This window comes from Megalopta genalis, chromosome 17, assembly GCF_051020955.1.
Source record: "Megalopta genalis isolate 19385.01 chromosome 17, iyMegGena1_principal, whole genome shotgun sequence".
Classification (NCBI taxonomy): domain Eukaryota; kingdom Metazoa; phylum Arthropoda; class Insecta; order Hymenoptera; family Halictidae; genus Megalopta; species Megalopta genalis.
The window spans coordinates 7,045,993-7,071,483 of NC_135029.1; the positions used below are offsets into that span (position 1 = coordinate 7,045,993).

Sequence of the window (25,491 nt, forward strand, 5' to 3'; positions counted from 1 at the left end):
ATTGTAGTACAGTGCACAGTTCGAAAATGTTCCGGAATTCTTTCTCATGAGGCATATTGGAATTTATCACATGTGGTATTTCTTGTAAAAAGTTTCGATCGGATCAGACACGAAAGAATTGTGGAGATTAGAAATTTTGGTTTCTTTAGAATTAATCAAATTTTCAAATAAAAGCTTCTCTATAACGGGAGAGATATATTCTGTTAATTACAGTAATGAATGTTCTCGGACATTTAATTCCACAGAGATTCGAACAAAAGTTTACCGAGGAATTCGAAAGTCAACTAGTTTCTTACATAAAAGATCAATTGGCATATGATCTGATTGCACATTTAAAATTACCACATCAATTTAATAAAGAGGAAAACGTAGACGTTCATAAACAAAAGTACTAAGTCCTGTTCTATTTTTAAATGTTTCTTTTACTAACATTACTAATCATCTAAACCTTAAAATTCCTTAACTATTATAGATATTTGGCTGGTATTGGGCGACAATTTCTCGTTCCCTACACATTATAACTTCTACGCCTCATTCATTACGGATCGTGAGAGGTTTTTTCCAGTAAATTGAACGATTTTCCAACAACAAGAAAATGCATAATTGTTTTAAGGTATATAGGGATTATTTCTTACAACTATTGCTATCGTTAAAATTTGTGTGATATTTATCTATAACCAGTGTTTTATCAATTTTGTAAGAAGAGTGAATAATTATTTACAAGTTAACATGTTGCGTGCCAAGCTGTTTTTACTCTATTCTTCACACTAACCATTTGATATTTTACTCAAACTTGATATATTATATGTAATTATTACTTATCGTATATATAAGAATGAAACAAAGTTATTAAAACCAATTCTTGTAATGGAAATTAATTTTTCAGTTCTAAATTTGTTATAAACTATTTTTTTAACGCATTAAATAAGCACGTAAGCACGTACCATCAGTGGTACACGTGGCACGTAACATGATAACTGCTAAATCTATCTGAAGTAAATATCGTCGTTTATCCGGATTTGATAAAGCATAAAACAATTTTAGAATTTTTATAATAGATATTAATATTGCCACTTAGCTAAGAAAAAATGATAATCAATATAATGAATAAAATATAATAAAATGATACGGATAAATAAAATAAAAAAATTCTTACTATTATAAAAAGAAGAAACACAATTTTATTTAACTTCGTATTATCAATACTCAACTGTAATGATTACTTGTAGTACTTGTGTGCATTTTTTCGGCAAGTTTTGAAAATATATTTCAGCGTATTATAAGAAAATATTTGTGAAATATGCTGTATGCATTATGTTATTAAATATGGAGAAATTATGAATACCTTTATATGCAGAACTAAAGCACACGTAACTAACGATTGGGAGTGTTAACGCGAATCGATATATGACTCACCTTTCGGTTGGCCCTGTTGAATAACTGGATGATTCTTCACCCGATTCAACGCTATTGAACGAAGTACAGTTCATTTTTCTTTCTTCCCATTGTGATCGAACCTCGTCTTGCACTCTTCGTTTTAATTCTTCGACCCTTCGTCGCTCCTCAGAAATTACTTGGCTACCTGTAACAAATGACAGATGAAAATAAATTAATTACGTCATTAGAATATGATATTATTAAACGCGGATTAAACTGCTATTTTACAAATAAACAAAATTATAATTAAATTATAGTTTGTAAATCAGCAATCAATTGTCAGGTAAACTTCACAAATATTTAAATTTAAATGATGAAAGTATTCATAACACTAAATAATAACTAGTAATTTGTACGACCGAACTGACACCGAACGGCGGATGATAAGTGTATCCAGGAAAAGTCGCTACGCAAGGAATGGGGTGACGACGCATGCGGAGAGTCCCGTACAGCAGCGCGGCGTGTCTACCGGGTAAACATTATAATTTTGAACTACGATGGCAACACGACGTAACACAGAGTTGCAGATACAATAAGTGCCACCTTGTAGACGTGCCATGCCGCTGTGCGGGACTCCCGGGCATGCGTCGTCTGCCCCTACTCTGTGCGTAACGACTTTTCCTGAATACCTGCGTATGATACACATGTTGTACCAGCGGCTGTTAACGTTAATTCGTTCTATGGCAGGACTGTTGTACCTGCGGCCGGTAAAGTGTTCTCAGGAATAGATTTTAAATAAGATTATTAAATCCAGATGAATATAATTTTCATTTCATTTCTTCATACCGCTAACAAATTCTGTATGGTAGTACAAAGTTAGAAGTGTTTGATCAAATATATGTAAACACCCTTTAAACGGAATAATTTTTTTGAATTGGTCCAAATGCAATAACGAAAATACAAACAATACATTTTTTTAAATCTCCGTATTTTGTATTCATGCTGAACATCTCTCGATTTCTTATAGTTTTTAGTCAAAAGTCATGAAAGCCTGCGATTTTTTTAGCAACGTTTATCGGTTTCATCGAAATTTTTAGCATGTATATAAAGTTACCGAGTCGTAAAAATCGCGTTGCTTACATTTTCGTTATATGCTCAGATGAAATAGTTGAAAAACGTGGTCCTTTTATCTGTTTTGTCATTCTACTCAATTGTTATGATTGCAAAAATTTGTGTATGGATTGTTTAGCAAACTAGCTCTTCTGGCATTTTAAAAACATTTAAATCGTTAGATCCAATTTAAAAAAAAGACTATTCCGTTTTAAAAGGCGTCCAGATATATTTGTCCTCAACCATCTATCAGCACTGAAAGTTCATCGCATGGCCACTAGTCACATCATTTAGTTTTCATTACTTATATAGGTAAATGTCCAAAAACTAAAATACAATTATCTAAGCACATTTAACAATGATTTCATCGAATTACATATTTCATAATCTTTAAGTCGGGCTCTTATAAGGAAATTAATGTTAATGCTGGAATTCATGAAGTGAAAAGAAGAAAACGAATACATAAGCAAATGAAAGTGAAATTGCAACAACAATAATTTAGAAAGAAATTGTACTTCAACAACGAGTATATGATACACAAATATCAAATATTTTAAGGGACTATTTTACAAGTTAATCTAAGTACAAAAATCAATACTAACGATTTTACTATATTGTTATCGTTCTCATGTTATTGGCAGCTAAAAAAATGGGATAAAAGCGATGTAGGAAGAACGGCAAACAGCGCGTAGAATCTACGTCGTAGATCATTACTCTTATATCGATTATAACTATATTATAGTTACAATAATATACGATACCGTGTGATTCAAATTATTTTAGGTTATTGAACTTATTTAAAAAGGAATGATTTATTTTGAAATAACATAAGCTTCTGACGATATATAAATCGTATAAAAAATTAAATTCGTTCATTTGAAAATGGTCACGATGCGAACGTTGTGAACAGTGTTCACGAAGAAATAAGTTACACAAGGAGTGGGGCGACGCATACGCGGGAGTCCCGCACAGCGCGACGCGATATCTAGAGCCTCCGTAACTTATTTCTCCGTGAACACTGATCGTGAATCGTAAAGTACACGATTCTAACGTGCTGCGTCGAGTCGTCGCGTCAGATGGCGTTGCCCGTCGCGTACCATGTAACATGGATTTTGATACCAATTTTCTTCCTACTAGCACCTTCAGCCCAAGTCCCCTGCGCCAGTTTCCGTCGTGATATAGCCACACTGCCGGACTGTGTAACACAGGCCTACACATGCACAGGTCTAGCCAACTTATGGCTCGTGAGCAGTGTTGCTAGGTCCAGGGCGATTTCAGTGCTTTTCGTAGTCAAGGGATGAGACAAGTACTGAAAAGCGAAAAGCACTGAAATCGTACCGGACCGGCAACAATGCTCGCGAGTAGCGTTACCAGATTGAACCTCTTGACCTCCACCGTCCCGCCTACACGTGCTTGCCGGGCGGTCCATTGCTTCTCCACTTTTCCAGCCGAGACTACCTGACAAGTCTACCGGGTGGTCGTAGCTCTTTTCCACTACGAAACGTAGATTCCTCAACGAATCAACTTACGTGAAGAATCGGTTCTAATAGTACAATTAGAATACTTTGAAATATGAATTTTGAAATCTACGATTAAATGCCGCATGTTGGATTTGTCGGTTTCGTTGGTTTATAAGAATTTATAATTATAGAAGTTTCCAAACTTACTATACATTATAGTTGAAAACAGTACAACTAAATAAACAGCACTCTAAATAAAATTTGTAAGCTTTATGAAACGATATGCGAAATTAAATTACAAGTAGACTACAGAATTTATGTATTTATGATAAAAATATACAAAAGTTATGAAAATTATTCGAAGAAGAAATATATTTTCAGTTAGCTCCTATTTTTTGCACTTGAGTTAAGGAATTTGTAATTTCTATGGAAATCTCCAGTTTAGTGATCAGTCTTATCTTGAACAGAACTAACGAAAATTAAAAATTCTTTTTCAAAATTAGCTGAAAATGTATAAAGGCATATAAATTGAAACTTGTACTCCACGACATTTAAAACTCGCAAATCGTTTCAGAATATGCCACGATACATGTCGGTGTAAGAAGTATTCGTATACCTTTCAAAATGGAATTACTTTTTTTCGAATTCGGCAAAGCGCTCTAAATTTTGATAGGATATTAAAGGGATTAGTTTTCTAGACAATACCTAAGAAGGTATTATTTAATTATTACTGAAAAGGTATAAAACCTAGAATGAAAGTTTAAAAAATACATTTTATAGATTTCTGTAACTTATGTACATGTTGAAAATTTTATTGAAATCGTTTGACGCAATCTTGCTATAGCCATGGAGAGATGTAAAAATGACCTGTTTTTGCTTGAAATTCATAAAGAACTGCAATTTTAACGAACTTTAAATGTTCATTGATAAATGCATATAGGTTACCAAAATCTTCAAAATGCATTTTTTAAATTATCATTACAGGCTTATTTAAAAAACATCATTAAAAAGATTTCTTTTATCATTCCAAACAGTTGCAATTTTTGAAAACAATTTTATATCCATTGTCTAGTAAACATCGCTCTAACATCTCAACAAAAATTAGATTGCTTGGCCCAATTATAAAAAAATTATTCCCTTTTAAAAGATGTTCGAATACTTTTTATATCGATTGTACATATGTGAGAAATATATTACCTTGTTTTGCTAAATGAAGTTGTCGATTTCTCTCAATTTCTTTGAGGGATTCGATAGTCTTCCTTCCTAAGCTACCCTGATTATTGACAATAGGAGAGTCTGTGGTAACTCTTGAGATCCTGTCAAAGTCTTCTCTGCTCGGAGATCGTTTCTCTTCAGAGTTCTCGCACGAATTCTGTGCTAATTTCGTCAATTCGTCGTTTATTGCTCTAACTCGGTTTCGACCCTGTTTTAAGAAAACAAAATTCAGTCATTAAATGATAAATTATACATGCTTGATAAATTATACAAATTTAAAAGGTAGTACCACTGAGTAATTCACAATATATTTTTCTCAAGTTCTTGTGGATAAAATAATGAACTATATATAAATGATCATAGAATCTTGCGAAAATGAATCGCGTAGTGCGATCGCTACCGAGATTACACGTAACCGAGAGTATTGCGCTTGTATGTGGAATTTCGGTTGAAATGAATTTCAATTCGAGTAGACCTAGATTTCAGGAAAAAAGGAAGAGAAGAAAAGGAGTGAGAGATTAAGATAGAATTGTACTGGTTAAATTTATGTAAAACAAGTCCAATTTTTTAACTGCGAGGCAGAAATCGAGTTTTATATTATTATTAATACAAGTTACTCTAAATGTATATTAAATCTATAGTTTGTTGAAGTAATATTATCATTAGTACAAGTAATACAATTTAAGTGAAATTGTGAATGTACTGACTTCTTCCAACCGCTTCAAATGCGCTAGTTTCTGTCTCTCTAGACTCCTCGCATCTTTGGTCGCTGTGCTTTTTGCTTCAGATTTTTGTGATTCCAAGTGATTCAATCGGGCCTTCCTGGTTTCAATCTTTGTAGTCAGTTCACTTAAGTATCTGAAAATTACGAATTCTGTACATAAATAATGAAAGAAGCGGATGCCTGGAAACTTCTTTAATTATAAGGCAGTATACAAGCAACCCGCAATTATTATTAATTATTATATTATTATATTATTATAATAATTAAATATTCAACGCTACATGTGTTATTTATTTATTTATTAATTAATGCAATACGTTATGCATCTAACAATCAATATTTAACATCTTTACATGAATAATTAAAAAATTTTAATAATTTTTCTGTATTGCAAACAACAGAAGAATAGATTTTATTGCATCAAAGATGCAATTTATTACTAATTTATTACGTAATTTGTGTCAAATATGTATAGAATTTGATTTCAGCTGCTACAGATTTCGCAAACTCACTGTGCGTTACAATATTTCAATAAAGCGTTATTATCACATGTAAAGAATAAAAATAATATACACAGCTAGGTACAATGAACAGAAGCGTTTCATACTTTATAAATGTAACTTTACCTTTGTAATTCTTCCCTGGTTGCCAGTTTACTCGCCTCCTCTTCGAGATGATGGAATTCTAAGTCTTCAAATGCTTTCCTTTCAGATTCCAAGATGTCTTGCTGGGCACTGAGTTTCTTGCTAATATCTAATTGCGCGTCTTCGTCCGCGCAGTTAGTTAGTTCTTCCTCTAAGCGACTGCAAGCCTGTTGAGCCCTTTGAACCCTTTGCTTGGCTTCCGCTTGCAAATTCGCCTGCGTTGTATTGTCTACAGTCATTTGTCTCTCGAGCTCGTTTATCCGCATGTGCACTTTAATCTTTTCGCCCTCATCCTGACTGAGTTTTAAGGACTCTGATTCGTATTCCGCAGATAGCAGCGCCTTTTCTAACTCGAACTATCGGAATAATATAAGTTTTAGCAGACTTGTTCGAAAATCTTTTATAAAAATAATTTATAAAGTAATACTGCAAAAATTTCATGTAATTTTATTCAACACAACAATGACGCTGTAATATTTCCATGGCATGTGTGTGAGTATATTTCAATAATGATCTACATGTTTCACGTCGACTGTACAATTACTTCTTTTCCAAATAATTATCTAAACGTCAGTTGAGTGAAATTCGGATTTTAACGTACACTTTTCTGCAGCGTGTTATATTGTAAATATTTGAATATTCAAATGTATAGAACATTTTCATTTACAATTTTTATAGTAAAATAATATTGCTAAAGTTTGTGTTTATAATTTCATTGTGTTTATAAATTCATAAGCTGTATGTAAACATAATAATTATAAGGACAAGCAAAGTTTACATTCAAATTCCAATACTGTAACATCCGAATTCTCCGAACCCACAATGACGGAACAGTGTCTCTCACTGCAAATTATATAGATAAGTATTCAATTACCTGTTTTAAATATAACTTGAGAATTTTTGTTTCAAAACAGAGTACAGTAACATCTTTCATATTTAAATTTTTAATATTAAATTATTTGAATCGAGTATTGTATAAATTTTCGCGACATGTTCGATGCACGGACTTCGAATGGCGACTATACCAAGAATGGTGTCGATAGTGGAAGAAACTTATCGCAAACTGCAAAAATGGCAACCCAATATTTACTCGAAGACGAACATTGATAAGAAGGCAGGCGTACTGCCGATTATCTTCACCGTCGAATGTATAAATCTGTACCTTGAAACTTAAAGTTAAAATTAATAAAGAAAACCGAGAAGGTCAAATAAATCGAGTTAACAATAAATAGACTGTGAAGCTACATATATAATTTGAAATTAAACGACAATATTGTACTAATCTAGAATCGAAAAATTTTTCAATAGGAGGACACAAGTTTGTGCTTAATATCGAGCCATTTGTTTCGGCATATAACACGGATTTAGCACCAATGTCTTGTTCATGCCAAATACAGGCCAAAACTTGTAGCGCTGCTATGTCTACCACATGAGTACGACCGATCTCCCTCTTGAAACGATACGTTTCGCTACAAGGTTCCGCAATGATTTGCCATTGATTTGGCGACGCCATGCGTCTAGTGCCAAATACCGAGCAGGGTCTCCTTTCAGCAGAACCTTGGCACCAAATTCACATAAATTTCTTCCCAAAGTATACAATCAAGCGTTTTACATGTATTTGGTCGAAGCAGACTCGGCTGATTGGGAGTTTCGGACAGGCTGAAGTAGTTTGAAGCAAGTCGGAGTAGACTGGAGCAGTTTGAAACAGATTGGAGCATGTAAAGCAAGATGAAGCAAATTGGAACAGGCTAAAGCAGGTTGAAGCACTTTGATGCAGATTGAAGCAAGTTTTAACATGTTGAAGAAGGCTGAAACAAGTTGCAGCTAGTCAGTCAAATCAAGTTGAAGCAAAGACATTCAAAACAATAAGATGAGAAGATGCCGCGAATTTTCGCGTTAACTACTGAAGTTCAAAATTCATTCTGAGACTGCAAATATTGTGTTTTCAATACTTCACATGTTTTGAATTTATAATCTTACTTTCTTGACTCGCGGGAGAATAGTAAGGGTTCAGTTACTAAAGCTAATAGTAAATAAGTTAAGTAAGTATTGTGTGTGTGTATTATATTTCCCAAACGACTATGTATATTGAAATTGCCGCATAGATATAGCTAAATCATATATGATATTTAGACATTTTAGACGACTTGAAAGCAGTATCCTCACTGTTACAACAAAAATGAATAAGTAGCAATTATTTTCTCGATAAGGATGTTACACGTAATTATTGTACCGAAAATTCTTCTTCATTTATTCATAACAGTTTCAAAACTCTCATCGATAAGAGAAAACTTGGATTTCAATAGCTCTTCTGTAGCAGCGTCATTGCGTAGTGTCTTCGTATACATACAGAGTATCGAATCAGTATGGTTATTTATTCAATAAGCTAAGCAAAATCTATTTTTTCTCTGACTCAATTAAAGCAATGTATTTATAACGTAAACTATACATACACCTGCTCAAGATTATCTATTTAGGGCACCTAATAATTTGGTGCTCGTCGTTTAAGTTTTACTAAATATCTAACCAATATTAATACATACATGCGGAAAATGGTGCATATTTTCAAAATGGAAGTGATTTCTTTAATTAATTTAGCATTAACTATGATTTCGACTACGACATAATGAAAAAGAACATTACTTCCGATCCTCTTCAGTTGTCAGCACATATTGAAACAAATAGAGTTCGTTTGCTTTTGCTCTAACAAACATTTTCAAATAATCGAGTGAAAGAGAGAATACAAGCAACGTACATACCTCTCTACTAATTTCCTCTTCCTGAATCTCAATGTCCGCGACGCTCCTCTTCAACGCGTCCATATTTCCAAGGATATGCAACTTTTCATTCTGGAGGAACTCTATGTACTTCCGTCTATCCTCCTCCTCGAGTTCCTTCCTCTCTTTATCAGCCTTAGCCTCGTTCGACTTCGCGTTGTCTTTTTCCAAATTATTTTTCTTCGGAATCATGCAAATCTCTTTGGATTTCGACAGCATCGAGAGCTGTTCGATTGCTTCGAGAAGGTCGTCGTTTGATATCGCCAACTTGTTCTCAATCATCTCGCACGAATTCGAAGTCTGACCGTTTTTCTTTGGTATGGAATGATTTTGATTGTTGTTTTGCGCCGAAATTAGTACAACGTTCTCATATAAGCTAACGTTACCGCTGGCCGACGTCGAGTTATCATAATTTCGCGTGTTATTCGATTGCGAGACGATTCTGGTTCCGTTCAACTGGATCGTCCCGTAGGCGGACGTTTCTTTCACCCCGTCGTTAGTTAGCCCGTAACTGTTATTGTTATTATTATTGTTTAATACGGAATGGTCGATTGTCGCGTTATCGTAGCCCGGGCTACGTACCTGCGCGATCGAGCCGGAAAAACTATAGTCCCCGTTGCCATGAACGTTTGGCCACTTTGTCGTTTGATTGTGGTTCGGTGTAGTCGACTGCGGATGGTGATTCTGCGGGTTTGTCGTTTGGATCTCCGGTTGATTGGCCGGGTTTCGGCAGGTGCTCGACGAATTACCGTTTTGGAAAATAATTTTCGAGTTCTGCACGCATACGTTCTCGTACGATGTCGAATGGGCTTGCTTACTCGTGTCGAAGGAGAAATGCGACTGCGTTTTCGAGGGGCTTTTCGGGCTCTCGAAAGGCGAATTGTAGCCAAGTCTTTTGTCACGTGGAAGCGAGCCGTTCGTTTTGATTCTGTAAAATGGAAACGAATTTTACATTTCAGAGACAGCCGTGCGAGAGTTTCTTGGTAATCTAGAATTTTATACTTATTTCACTAAGAATGAAATGAAATCAATATTATTACAGTCGAACCTCGATTATTCTGCGAGCTAAGCAAAATTACACGAATGTTCGAATACTATAGAATAGTTGCTCTCTCTCTCTCTCTCTCTCTCTCTACATATAATTTAGCTTAAACTCAACATGCGCTTTTGAAAATTGATATCTATTTTTTGGATAAATACTTACAACATTGATTAAAACAGGGAAAGTAACAGCGATAATGCAAAACTATTATTTTTATAACCAAAATAACTTAACCCTCGTCCGTTCCTCATTTCTACGGGATAATCTGTCATTTGATATCAAATTGACACAACGTTAAAAAATGAATCAGATGAGACATTAATTTAATAAATCCCTTCTTTAAAAGTGAAAACCTAAAATGAGGTAAGACTACTTTTAACGTAGATTTGTTGCATTGTTCAGAACTAATAAAACAATCTATGGAACAGATTATTTCTTCAGTATCCGCGGAAACCGTGTCAAATTGACTCGAGGGTTAGATGAGGGTTAAATAATTGAGTTTTATAATAACATGTAGGAATAACCAAGAAAAGAAAGCTTTCTCACGTTTATCGAACGCGAGCTTCTAAAATAGAATTTTACCCTATTAGCCGAATCAGATCAATTTCAATGCATTCGGTGTGATTCAATTTTATTGATTGTCAATGTGATAGCCCAATGAAGGAAAAATTGTGCTTCATAAATGAAACATCAATTCCTTTTTATATTGTTGTTTTCATGTTTGACCGATGGTCGAACTTGCAAATTCTCTAATTAAAACTAAATAATAGATTTTCACATTGTTACGGGTCATTGATGTATACAAATTTTGCCGTAATCACGGACTGCCTATGCCCCGATTCTTTTTCACTAGGTAACAGAACTTTTCACCTGTTAGGTTGCCTCGGTTTCTCCGCAGCACTCTGCCTCTCGTACTCGGCACACATGGCAAGAATCTCTTCAAGTCTCATTTTCTCCTGCCTCTCAACCTCTTGTTCTCGTAGTCTCTCCTCTTTCGCCTGTTTCCGCCTGTTCTCCGCCTCTCTGCGTTTGTTCTCCGCGTCGATCTGTCTTTCCCGCAGTTCCTCCAACGAGCAACCGCTTTCGGTGCTCGGGGTCGGACTTTTTACCCGGCCAAAGCTCCTTTTCGGATCGTTATACTTCGGATTGCGGTTGAACGCCGGACTCGGCGGCTGTATTCGTTTAATATTCGGATTCGAGCCGAAATGCTGCACGCCACTCATGTTCCTCAGACTTCCGGTGCAGAAGTTGCCGTTGTTGGCGTTGTTGCAGATGCTCGGGTTCGAGCCGAACTTGTCCATCTGAAGATATTCCGTAGTGGTGGTTTTTGTTACGATCAAACTTTGACTCATGTCGTACTCCCTCGCATTCATTTCGTCGAAATCGGTCGATCTCTGGCATGTCAGGCTGCGCGACATCAGATCCCCTTGACTGGCCGAGTTCTTCAGTACCGGATTCTGTGGACTGTGTGCGTTTTCATTGTTGTTCTCCCGGTAATAGGGCTTGTAGGTCTTCAGGTAGGACTCCGCCGAGGAATACATCTGAATCTGATTGTGATTCGTCGGAGTGTTTTGATACTGATGATTGGGCGTATTAGATCTGCTAGGAGTTCTCGCTTCTCTTTGCCGGTTTTCGTCGGAGCAGTGATTCGAGGAGGACGATGTGAAACAGTTGCCCGGAGACGAAGCGTTCAAGAAGTGAGACGGGGAGGACGAGTTGAACGAGGGTGTATTCGAACGACTCCTGTCCAAATTGGTTAAATTTTGCAGAGGAGAATTGTTGTTCCCGTTCTTCAACGAGAGCAGGCTGGACGATCTCGAGTGACCGAGGATTTGATCCGCTGGAACGTTCGTGGTAATCGCACCAGCTGGAAACACTTTCGGCGAGACGCAGTTGTTTCGGTTTTGTTTCGCGAGCATCTCGAATTTCGTCAACTTCCCGAGAAAACCGATCTCGTCGTCCGAACAAGAGTTCCTCGGCGATTTTCGCGGCGCGACCGGGGGCTTCCTCTCCAAATGATAGTTCTCCTGGAGCTGATTCTCCGGCAGCAAAAAGCTTATCGGCGCCATTGAAATTCTTGAGTGCGGCAACACTGATCTTAATTGTTTCGCTTCGGCTGGGTGGTTGAATCGCATGTAATTGGATCTTCCGATCGACAACATGCAACCTGAAACAATATATCAAATGTCAATAAATTTTGATCAAACCACTTGCTCAATGTTACGTGATTTTGATTGGGATTTGGATTTTGTTAAATTAATTTTTCGATCTCGATGATTCTGCTTTGTGCGATTCTTTGTACAAATCATCCATTTCGTAAGGGACATTAATGCTTTTTCGATCAATCTTCTAACGGAATCGTTCATTCGTAATTACTCCACGAATCTTTCGATATTGCCATTAGAACAATCTGGTCCAATCAATTAAAATGACTACATTTAGCTTTCTTATTTTACGATTATTGGAATTGTAAGATAATTTCTATGGATAAAAGCAAAGGGTTAGATTAGGTTAAAAAATATATTTTACGATGTTCTATCAGAATATTAAATACAGAATTAAATTTCGGTACAGTCGTTAAGTTACATTTCAAGTTATCCATTTTGAAAGCAACATGATTTATTAACATTCTTTCAACAACATTTTTTTTATGTCCATGTTGTAACTAAAATTGATATCAGAAAAATCGTAGATCAGAGATGTAATATAAATATTTTGGAATAAAATATACATTTTGTTATATTCGATTTTATAAATGAAACTAACATTATTGTCAAAGCGGGAACGGAAGAGGGAAGAGATTCTTTGTTGTTCTTCGAATGAATTCTTTGACTTTCAGAGGTTTTCAGGCAATATCGTAAAAGGTTCGTCGTGTCAAAATTGTTCAACACAATTTCGTAAGCAAGGATTAACCGAGAAGTGGCTTCTTGAGGACCCGAGGTCCCGGTCATCCGTATTTAAGTCAAGGTCTTACCTTGAGCGAGTCTCACTGGCGAATTTATCGGTACACCATCGACCGCTGTGCTTCCATTTATGGGGTGAAGAGTGACCACACCGTTATTGTTTTCAATCGCGCAATGAATGGATTCAACATTGGTACCAACGACAGAAATATCCGCATCTCTGCTCGATCCGAGGGTTACCTTGCCTAAAACAAAATGAAAACGGAAGTATTGAAATTTGAAACACAAATATTGTTGGTTCTGCTACTTTTCTGCGGACAGTATTTTTGATAATCGTTCGTGATACAGAAACTGTTACTGTTATTATTAGACGGCGGATTTTTATGCGAATTAAGAATTGTTGGCATCGCAACAGGTTCGACATAAATTAACTCCTGACACTTGTTCTTTTATTAGTTTCAATAAATTGAGAATAGTGTAACAAAATTCATACATTTTTCTAATGACCCTATCGCTCTGTGTTTCGCTTATCCATTTTTGTCATAATTGGATAAAATCCGCGGTCTAGTTGTCCGACTAAATGTATCAATAAACTTCCTAAATCTTCCTCCATCTGTTGCAGGATACCTTGCACTTCCTATGTATTTGAAACGACACTCTATAACTTTGTACATTGCCCTGCATATCGTGTCTCTACTAAACCATTGATTTAAGATACAAGCTAGAATGCTATATTCTGAATATCACGATACGTGTTAGGTATGATTTTGAATAACGACACGCATCAAATTAATTTAACGTAGGATTTATGCGACGCATGATCGTTGGTAACGAACTTATCAATATTAAGATTAACCATGTAAAGACGAATGTTGTATTACTGGCTAATACAATGCTAATTATTTCGAATAGGAGGTGTTATTATAACATTAACATTTAAATATAACATTTAAGTCCTATTGTAGAGAATTAGAGAACCAGATGCGTGTATATTGTTTATCTAATCCTGCGTAGTACTTATAGAAATCTTGTTCTTAATTTTAGGATAAAGTTAACAGACATTTTGTGACCGAGCTTCGATGCTTCTGTAAGTGTGACTTTCAGCTAAAAGTTTCGACAGAATCGAGTCTTCGAAGACCTTCTGAGAGACAGTTTAGTCAATTGTAATTGCTGTTGATATTCAACCCATACCATGAGGAATGGGAATACATACGGAATATAGCTTCCGCGTGCGTAATCGTAGTTGCCGTAGGCCCGTCGACAAATAGAATTCGCGGCGACGCATTACAGAATGCGGTGTCCGCGGGATCTCTGTAAATTTACACAGTTCGATATTATCACGGTTTCGTTATGAGGTTTCTGGATGCATATGGTTTAACAATGCGACGAAAGATCACGAAGGAGCTTAATGGGGCACTTACTTTATTAGTCAATTAACTCCTATATAAGGATGTTATAATGTACAATAGTCTTCATTTAATTAACTTTTAATTGAGTTGGTAACGTAGCAACTGTACCTAAGGAATTAGGGAGAACATTTTACGAATCCAATACTTTTCTGCTCTGATCTCTGTTACACTTTAAGTTAGATAAAAAGTCTTCTCGCCAAAAATCGTTAAGTAAAGATAAAAGAAAGACAACGGCAAGTTAGAACGCTATAGATATAGAAATCAAATAATAATTTGTATTTATTACAGATTAGTTTAGTTTTTAATAGTTTCATTTAAATTTAAACAAGTGTGATATTAAAGACTAGGTATCGGTAAAAACCTATAGACTGAAATCAAATTATTCTTAAAACAATTACTAATATGGGTATAAAGTTTTCGAGTAACTATAAGTGTGTGTGTTCTTAGAAGCACACATAAAAAGGTGTCGTAAAACTACATTTGATAAAACTACATTTACATTGATATTCTACAAAGTATTTTGGCTTTATCGTTACACTGTGTGTTTAATTCACGTTGCAATAATTTAAGGAACGGTATCGACACAGCCGTCGACAACTTTTACACAAGGAACAGCTAGGTACAGTGGCCCACAAAAGTGTTCGTACACCTTTTAAAACGCAATAACTATTTTAAAACTGAACTAAATAACTTGAATCTTTTTAGGTGATAGAAGGAAAATTGAAAACCCTCGTTTTTTAACTTTTTTATCCGAGCCTTTAACGAAAATTTAAAAAATTCCTTTCGTAGATCTCGATAACTTATATACGAGCTGAGAATTCAATCAAAATCGGTTAACCCAGAATCGAGCTACAAGCGTTGAAAGATTTAAAAAACTGCAGATTTCTTAGTTTTTGGTCAAAATCGTGATAAAACACCGATTTTTGCGATCTTTAATTTGTTGTAGCCCATAACAACGTGAATCGACTTCGATAAAATTTTCAACATGCATATAAGTTACCGAGATCTACGAAAGACATTTTTTAAATTTTCGTTATAGGTTCAGATAAAAAAGTTAAAAAACAAGAGATTTTTATTTTTTTGTCATTCCAAGTAATAGCAAAACTAAAAAAAAAATTATTTCAGTCACCGTCTACTAGACTAGTTCCCCTATCGTCTAAAAAGAATTCTAGTCGTTTAGTTCAGTTTTAATATAGTTATTGCGTTTTAAATGGTGTACGAACGATTTTGTGGCCCACTGTATATTCCAGCATAAAATTGAAAGCGAAACAGATCTGGAGCGTACGTACAATCATTTCCAAGAATTCCCGGTATGCGGATGACCCGCCGGTCCCGCATTCGTCGGTTCTCTAATAATAAATTTCTTCGATAACTTTTGCCACGTTACGCAAGTGATTTAATCATGGGCCTACTTGTTTGTTTATAGTCGACAAACTCGGACGTATGAATCTAATAATGTCAATTTAATAGAGTTATTATTTTCAATTACTCCAGAACCGATAATTATTTGATTTGATTCGACTCGATTCAACTTCTGCAAACAGACTAGTAACGATGGTACTTTATTATTTATGCAGTATGTATGTATGTATATACATAAAAAATATAAACATATATACATATGTATAAAATACATAAATATATGTATATGTGTATATATATATATATATATATATATATATATATATATATATATATATATATATTTAATATATATAATATATATTATAATAATATATAATATATATATTATTTTTATTATTATTATTATTATATATTATTTATATATATATGTATATATATATATTTATTTATTTATGTATTTATACAGTATCTCTGTTGACAATGAATCTAATTCTACTCGCAAATCCATTTAAAATAAATTACATTTTGCTACTATTAAATCTGCAGATGCAGTATTAGATAACTTTATTACTTCGAAACACCTTCTACAAACAAATAAAATTTCCAAACTCCCTATTTATACTTAAATAGTACGGCATTTTTGTTACTTCTTTGTTACTATTGTAGAAGCGAAAGTTTAACCTTCCTGCAAAAGAAAAACTCCGCATTTGCAATATAATAACATAGAATGTACTTTGAATGATAACTATTAAATAACTTTTAGTCTAGACTAGAAGCAAACATTTTTCTGTCGGTGGTTTTATTAATAACGACAGCGTCAGAAGTATACTTGTTTATTTGTAGTGGACGAAACTATCTTACGAGTTAATCGATTAAGTGAAAAACTGATAAACTTATTACCTTGAATTGCCGTTTTCGGGAATCGAACGAGTCGCAACGACGCGACGCGTAACGAAAAATTCACCGGTTATTCGACCGAGAAATCCCCGATTGGTTCATCGGTCGCGAAACAAAATGATGTCTATGCGTGCCCCGCACTATGAGAAGCGAGTAAATCGCGGTGCATTCTACAAAGGACTGCAGTTATATTTAGTTTTGGCGCGGTCGTGCACTCTCGTACATTTTCGGTCTTTTTGGAAAAGCTTCCGCCACGCTGCGTTCAAAATATACTCCTGGCTAGGGGTGAGTCTTCGCCTACTTGACGGTCTACGAAACGCAAGCAATTCGGAAATGTAACTTTTTCTCTTGGGAAAGGATTCTACTATTTGAATTCGCGAAGTGGGCCAACCACTGTTCCAGTCTGCTAATTATACATATACTTTGGAAGTGTGGAGTTTTTCAAGTGCAAAACTTATCTTAGAATGCTATTCCAATCTGTACACCACATAGAGACAAAATCGGTCGGACTCTTCTCGGTGAAATCGCTTATTCGAATTATTCGAATTCGATGATTCCATAAATTTCGTTAATTCAATACTGCGAAGCTGATAGCGAATTGGACAAGGTAAACGATTGGACATCGTAGTAAATGCGACTTCACTTTACAGTAATCGTAAGCTCATTTTCGTTAATGTGGTTTTTGCCTCTTTCTAATTCATCGGATAATGTCTGATATAATCTAAAATTAATAATCTAGAATTCTACTTTATACACAGACGCAAATAAAGCGACGGTTGTATTTAATCGACAATCGAGAAAGCGTATATTTTATGGGTTGTCAATATAATTATGTGAAAAATAATTTTTTCCCTATCTCTTCTCTTATTTTCACCCTCACTGTTCTTCCGTTTTCCTCTTTAGCCATTCCCCTATTCTGTCTATTCTATCTATCTTCGACAAACTCTTAACTCTCTCTCTCTCTCTCTTTCTTTTCCCACTTTTTACTTCTACACTATTCTTTCAATATTCCTCTTCCTCCATTTCTTTTCCTTTTTATTTTCCATTCTCGATGTTCTTATCATTTCTACCATACCGGTCGGTAAGAAGATCTCTCCACATTATCTACCTTACTACTTTACCTTCCCTCTAGATGTCTCACTTTCCTTCTCTGTCTTACTTTCGCTCCTTGCTGTGTTTCTCGCCTGACAAACCTAACCTCACTTCTTTTTCTCTCTCTCTCTCTTTTTTCTCTTACTCACTATTACCTCCTTTTTCTTCTCTCTTCCTTCTTCTCCTCTCCTACTCTACTTCCTTTTCCACTTTTTACTTTCTTTTCTTCTGACTACTCTCCCTTTTTCCAGTTTTAATTATGAGCGCAGCTACAATTCACTATACATCTACTGAATCCCCGGAAACGGAAGATTCTACTAAATATATTATATATTCTATTAAATATTAATTTAATTTAATTTAATTCTTGTACTCCCCCCCTATACATTTCGATAATGCGTATAGTAAATAATTATGTTACCATTGTATTGTTATCTATAAAAAATGAAACTTAAAAGTTGCCGCATAACTTCCTACTTCACGTATAAACGTCCTTAATTTCTTAGGGTAACAGAAAATAATGTCGAACTCCGAACTGGAAAAACATTCACCATTATCATGCATCGACTATATTGCAAAAGCAAAAACAATAAGAAGCTACTGAAATTTCATACTCCGTCGATTAAACAAAATGTTCCGTATGTTGGAAATTATTGACTTTAGCGGCATTTTTTAATTTTGGCTATTTTAGCACCATTTTTGCTCAAATAGTTTGCTCAAATATGTATAGTTCTCGTTGTCAGTTCTTAAAGACCACGGCTTGGGTTTTTAAGAATATCCGAGCGACGGTATAATTATTATCATATAAGAGAGGATATTCCAATCGAAGACTTGAAGAGAATTGTATTTGGCACGGTAGGGTTGAAATTGACCATAGTACGTCAGATTTTCTTTTTTTTTTTCGGATTCTAATTTTCCAGCAACTGTGGTGATTGAAGTAGATTATCGTTTGCGCCAGAAGTATATGCGAGGCCCACTGTGGAGCGGCATTGATATTGTGTGCCCTTCTAACCTAAATTGTGTGCGTAGTCATGTTGTACCGTCACTGTGCGGTATCGTTTCTTCTATAACATTTAATTATAAGCTGTATACGTGTGCTGTTCTATTTTCTATGTTTATATCATTTGTAGTTCCTTTGTATCATACGATTGACATATTTGTTAAAGAACAGTTTTAGAAGCAGTGTATTTCTTTGACTTTCTCCTATCGATTCTTCGTTCTGCTGACAAAATGAAGCGGTTTTACCTGAAAATGGTAGCGAAATAGCCAAAATTAGAAAAAGCTGCTAAAGTAAATAATTACGCACATCCGTACAAAATTGCAAAACTGTCTAATAAAGGGTCTTTTGCCACCTGATTTAGTGTTTAGCCAGCGAACACCCTCAAAAGGAACACGTTCTGCTTTTGGAAGGTTCGAGCAGGCGAGCGCGCTACTTTCAGGCAACAGCAAGAACGGGTGGTCGTGCTAAAAGAGAATAATAGGACGGCCGAGAAAAGCGAACGTCGCCTGAAAATACACGGTCACTTTGAGGATTGACTCATGCAATAATTTATATTGCTACGTCGCTCCCCTTTCCCTTTCGCGCTCGCGCTTTCTCTCTCTTTCTCCCTCTCTTTCTCACTTCGTCTCTCTTCTTCTCTAGCTTTCTTTCTTTCGCCTTGTCCGCTCTTTCTCTCCGTATGCACCGACTATATTTAAGTGCACCGCACCGCGCTTATGAGACAGAACGTTCCTCATGGGTTACTGTCCTCGCCTCCGACTCCCCCTTCGACCAAGTAAACGCCTTTACGCCATTTATATACCCTGCACAGGACACAGAGGCGTCATATACGCGGCTATGCACGTGCACCTCGTGCCGCATCAATGTACGCGAACGCGAACGCGGTGGTTCCAACTACATATATTTTTATTACTTTTATCCGCCAGTTTTTTCTCCACTTTTGTTCTTTTTCTCGTTATGGAAAAGGTCGGCGAGGTGCGGGACTGCCGTTGTTAACTGAATCCGGTGTAATTAGATGCTACTAATTGCGCGGAGCGCAAGTTTAATTAAGCGGGCCGCGATAACCTGCGCAATCGCTACCACCCTTTTGCTTTTAACGTGTAATCGGGGAATTCCTGATGTCCCAAACGAGTTTCTTTCCAAGGTGTCTCAAACTAATGGACGCGATTGGATTTATACGCAATAGAACCTCCCTTATCGGAATCACCATTATTCGAATACCCTAACATCCGACGTATCGTTATCTTAATATTTATAATATTTATAAATTACATCCAAGAATACTCTGGATTTTTTTATTTTACAGAAACAGCAAAAAATTTTATGTTCACTCTTTCTACGCATCTCATTAAATAAGTGTCTCGTTCGCCTCTATCGCTTACATTATACAAGCATTAAAATTGATTTTTCTGAATACGTACCACTGGGGAATTATTCGTAACATTTTTTGAAGCAACATTTACCGATGCACTTATAGTTTTTCCACGCACTGTTGTATTTTTATATCCAATATAACTTTTACTTTGCGTACGATTACTTTTTCTAATATATCTTTCCTAGTGCCATTTGACTCCCCACTCGAAATACTAAAGGACACGTGTCAGTTTACTTTTTATAAATCACGTGACTACGAGATTTTTTACAATCTCAACTTAAATGGACACCCTATATACGTATGTTACCGCCGCTCAAACTTTGTTTCAGAGATATTTACAAAAATAATTCAACGTCTGAATTAGCCTCGGGCAAAGTTGTTATAAAAAAAATGTTGCTACTATTGCGTTGAACTTCGCTTATACTGCCGACTCTCTCCACCCTCTCACATCATTAACCCATACCTAACCCAGAACAACAGCTTCGAACTATTTGAAAAAACGTTATTCGTTGTCTACTAATTATTGTTTACGAACAACAGCCATATAACTGTTGCTATCGTGTCGTTGTGTTCAAGTTGGAGAGGATGTTATTTTATATGGAAGATCGCAGATGTGTGTTTACAAAGTTTGTAGAAACATATGCGGTCCAGTTTCATCAGTTTCGGGAAGTCAGTGATGTTTCCGGAAACGCGAAATAAAATTCTCTCTGTAAATGCTCTCCTTACCGAGAAACGACTTCACACGAAGTTTATTTCTGACATCGAACACACCAGCTAAGTTACCGAACATACATATAGCGACTTCGAACGATCCGTGGCACAAGCAATGCACTGCGCCGCGCCGGCGAAAAGTTTTCTGATCATTTGGCGACTTCGGTACAACTTTATTATATAACCTTTTTCTTGGCACAAAGCTAATATTTTTGAAGACGCCTATCAAAATTTATATTTTCTAAATCTTTCTTTAATCATATAATGGTTTGTATTCATGACAGAACAATATATATATTTTATAATAAAAAGAAATGATTTGTTTTGTTATTCAAATATTCCTTATAACAAATAATTAGACGAAATATTATTACTATCTAACATGTGTGAAATATGCAGATAATATTATTCAAATATTAGATGGACACACGAATAGATAAATTAAAATCTAATTATTCTAATGCTATTAACATAAATCAATGAAAATAACTTCGTCTAACAAGGAGAGGCCCCAGACCCGACGCTAACTTTTCGATGAGAAAAGCCACACAGTGGTTAAAACTAAATCTAACGATACCTGGTTTTGTGTGTAGGTGGATTAGACAGGGTGTTCCAAAAATGTCTCGTAACCCAGAAACGAGGGGTTCCTCAGTTCATTTAAAGTAACTTTTTCTTTAGCGAAAATGCAATCCGCGGCTTCGTTTATGAGTTATTAACGAAAAACACTGACCAATAAGAGGCGAGTCCGTCTGTGCTCGCAAGTGGTGTAGCGAGGGAGCAGAACTTATGGGAAAACTTATTCACTCCCATTCGTGAAGTTCCTTCTCTATTATTCCCCCACCACACTTATGAACACTTTACCGAATGTATAAACGCGGCGCGACGCAGCGACTTATCTTTCTGGCTTTGTTACTAACAATTTTAACATTAAATATCTCAAAAACTGTACCTAAAACCGGGTATCGTTAGATTCAGTTTTACAAGCTCTACCACTATGCGAAATCTCATTAAGAAGTCAACATCAGGCATGGGCACCTCTCCTTGTAGGTATAGAATTATGTCTGAAAATGCAACCTAATAGGTAATGACCAGACTGCGGATTTTATGCATTTATAGTGAAAATGGGTAAGAGAAGCACAGAACAGTGACTACACAAGAAAAATTTGCGAACATTATTCCATTATTTTCAATTTATTAAAACTGTTAAAAGAAGTAACACATTCTTATTTAACTATTGTTTTATACAATTTCAATGTAAGCAATTTTTATTTTCTATAAAGATCCGCAGACTAGCAATAACATGATTTTGCTAAATCTGCGAAAATAATAGTGTCGCCCACAGGGTAGTGGAGCTTGCCCGCACGGGCAGTGATTTTCAGTTCAGAGCAAACACCGATCAGCGTGATCTAGGCCCACTCCTTAGGGCAACGGTGCCCCTTCCTTTTAGCTTCTTGTGGGACTCCCCACCAGTAACGTCACGTTACAGGTTGAAGACGATGATAGAGATCGACTGTAGGCTACGTCAAGATTGAGTGAAATAGAATTAGCATCGTACGACCCGCACAGGCTGTAGTGTCTAGGACAGAGCTGTTCAACAGACCTCGCGGCGGCCAAAGTGTCTTAGCGGAGTGGGGACGTGAGAAAAAAAGGGTGAAGTGTTTACGGTTTCATGCTATCCTTCCTCTCCCACTCGCACGCATCGCCGTTATATGCTGATCGCCCGATGTTCATTCTATTTCACTGAATCTCGACGTAACCTATAGCTGATCTCTGTCAGCGTCTTCAGTCTGTAACGTGTCGTTACCGGTGGGGAGTCCCACATGGAGCTAAGGAAGGGGTATCGTTGCCTTTTTTAAAAGGTGTTCGCATATGCATGTTCGGTTTTGAACTATCAAAAATCAATTTTTTCTTACATTTCCTGAAAACGTAATTATGCAGTTGCGAATGTTTGAACTGCGACTACGCATTTACATAATGCATATGTATCAGTGACAAGACATGTTTTTTCCGGAACCATATTTTTCGAATCGATCGACACGATACCTCAAATTCTAATCGAGCAATTGACATGCAATTTGCTAGAGCTTCTGTAGCATATTCTTAATCATAATGTATCCTAATGTGTTTTTGTTTCAGATACTATAAAAAAGTTAATTATGAATGTGTCCTGTTCTTTTGTTATCCAGATAATTCTATACTTGCAGCTACTAAAATAAGTTGTGCAGCACCGAGGCATCGTCGGTATATCGACATTTGTCCTCAAAGTGTCAAAGCTTTGACTGTCAATCCGGTGACCTCGGAAGTTCAAGGAGCTAAGGAAGGGGCACCGTTGCCCTCGGTAGTGGGTCTAGAGCACCCCGATCGATGTTTGCTCCGAGCTGAAAATTGCTGCCCGTACGGGCAAGCTGTTGAACAGCTCTGGTCTGGGGTAACCAATTGCTGTGCTTTTGGTTTGCTTTCGGACATAATTAACTTTATATTTACCACTAAGACATATTAAATTTCTTCATTAAAAAATCAATAAAATAAGTCAGTTATGCACGACAAGAAACCGAAGGCACAGCAATTGGTCACTTCACAGTAACGAACTCGACTATCCTATATGACGGACGTTGATGTAAATGTTTTTATGCGGAGTCGCGTATTGCGCGAATAAGCGTTGACCTCTGTACGGTAGCTAATCCTGCGCCGAAAAGGTAAAGAATTACAGTGATAAACTGACGCTCTCAAACAAATGGTGAACAAATTTAATTAGAGTTTTTATTTTCCGATCTGTTGAGGTTTCGTGATGAACCAGAAGCGAATGAAAAAAATATTATTGTTGTACAATTTTCGAATTGTACAGGGTTTCGCAGGTTTATATGTGCGATATGTATTCAAAACGGTCAAACGACGCTTTATCAAAAAGTTACAATCAAAAGTAGACGTAACAGACACGATTACTGCCGATACCGATACCGATACCGACGCGATACCGTTGTCGAATAGATAAGCAATATTTACATATCCTTTCCTCTGTTTACGCGAGCCGGGTTTAATATCCGAGGTCGTTGAAGCTAATAATATTAATTAGTAGATAGCGGATCTTTATGCATTTATGTCATGTGCAGATTTTTCATATGTAAAACAACAAGTAAATTAACAAAATCAAATAGAGACAAAGATCCTGGATATACGTATGCGGAGGTGAACAGCGAAGAAGAGCAGTCTTCTAAGAAGATCGATCGAGACGCAAACACAAGCACCGCGATGGAAACGCGCGCGCGTTTGTTTACCGCGCGCGAATCCAAGAATCCAGATTACCTCGATATCGTGGATTCCAATGCTGGAGAACAGAAAGAGGAAAAAAGAAGTTTATCCAACAAATTTCCCTGCTATTACACAAGGACCCTATCGTTATCTCGGGATTATTTTCTTATCTAACCCTTCGCCATTTCCGCATCACGAAACACCTCGAAAGAAAACGCTTTCTTCTGGCGACTGCATTTTTCTGGCGCGCGCGGTTATTGCAGGTTTTACGTCGTGCCGTTTTATTGGATACACGGGCACACGCGTAAACGCACACTATTGCGCATTATCGCGCACACGTCCGCACACGTGGACGCGGCTTACGGACACGTTTGCAAAGGGTCTACCTGGCCCCGATGCTGCGGTAACCATCTTGGGCTTCGAATATTTGCCATTGGCTGCTGTGCCGTGGTGTTCGACGGAACCGGTTAAATATTTGATCGGTACACTTCTTTCAATGCCACGGGATTTAGATAGTGGACATTGATAAAAATAACCACCGAGCATGTACCAGCAAACAGTAACATTTTAGATTCGATGTTTGACGGGTTATCGTATCGGGACACTTCGATAAGTTTTCGCCGGTTGCATTGTAATCGTTCTCCGTATGTTTCTCTGTATAATGACTCACGATATCATTTGTACTCTAAATTTCGGATTCTCGGAAAAACGTCGATAAGGTAAATGTACCCATTACTGGGCCATCGTGCGATCGATCGTTAAATTTATTTTAATATTTCTCCTAATTTATCATGAAATATCAATATGTTTTTAAACAATGATGTATTCTGTATAACAATTAAGATTGGTGGTCTCCAAAATCGAATATCATATAAGGAAATATTAAAAAATCGAATCGATTATACATCGTTGACGAGAAAGTGTCGTGTACCAATTACAGCCGTACCCGTTACTCCGAAAACGAAATACAGTAGTGGTCCACAAAAGTGTTCGTACACCTTTTAAAATGCAATTATCCAAATAATTACGTCTTTTTTTAAAGTGTTTCAATATTGAATTAGAACAAGGATATGACTACAGTGAATAACAGGTCAATGCCTTTGTCCAAAAGGATAGTGCATTACTCAATGCTCTGTCTTTT

The 25,491-nt window shown here is 36.3% G+C and overlaps 1 protein-coding gene across 5 annotated transcripts in view; it reads right to left on the reverse strand.

Moving 5' to 3' along the window:
* LOC117225187 (uncharacterized) overlaps positions 1–25,491 on the reverse strand; it is a 123,763-nt gene that overhangs the window by 25,247 nt on the left and 73,025 nt on the right. For 2 of the 5 annotated variants that reach the window (XM_033478524.2, XM_033478523.2), the window contains exons 3-10: positions 13,324–13,497; positions 11,220–12,516; positions 9,290–10,235; positions 6,513–6,886; positions 5,870–6,020; positions 5,145–5,370; positions 3,859–3,981; positions 1,417–1,582 (exon numbers count right to left, since the gene is read on the reverse strand). In XM_033478524.2, coding sequence (XP_033334415.2) covers positions 1,417–1,582; positions 3,859–3,981; positions 5,145–5,370; positions 5,870–6,020; positions 6,513–6,886; positions 9,290–10,235; positions 11,220–12,516; positions 13,324–13,497 — 3,457 coding nt within the window. Of the gene's footprint in view, positions 1–1,416; positions 1,583–3,858; positions 3,982–5,144; positions 5,371–5,869; positions 6,021–6,512; positions 6,887–9,289; positions 10,236–11,219; positions 12,517–13,323; positions 13,498–14,465; positions 14,564–16,926; positions 17,072–25,491 lie in introns of those variants that run through there. The other 3 variants (XM_076527233.1, XM_076527234.1, XM_033478525.2) reach the window with 3 other exon arrangements.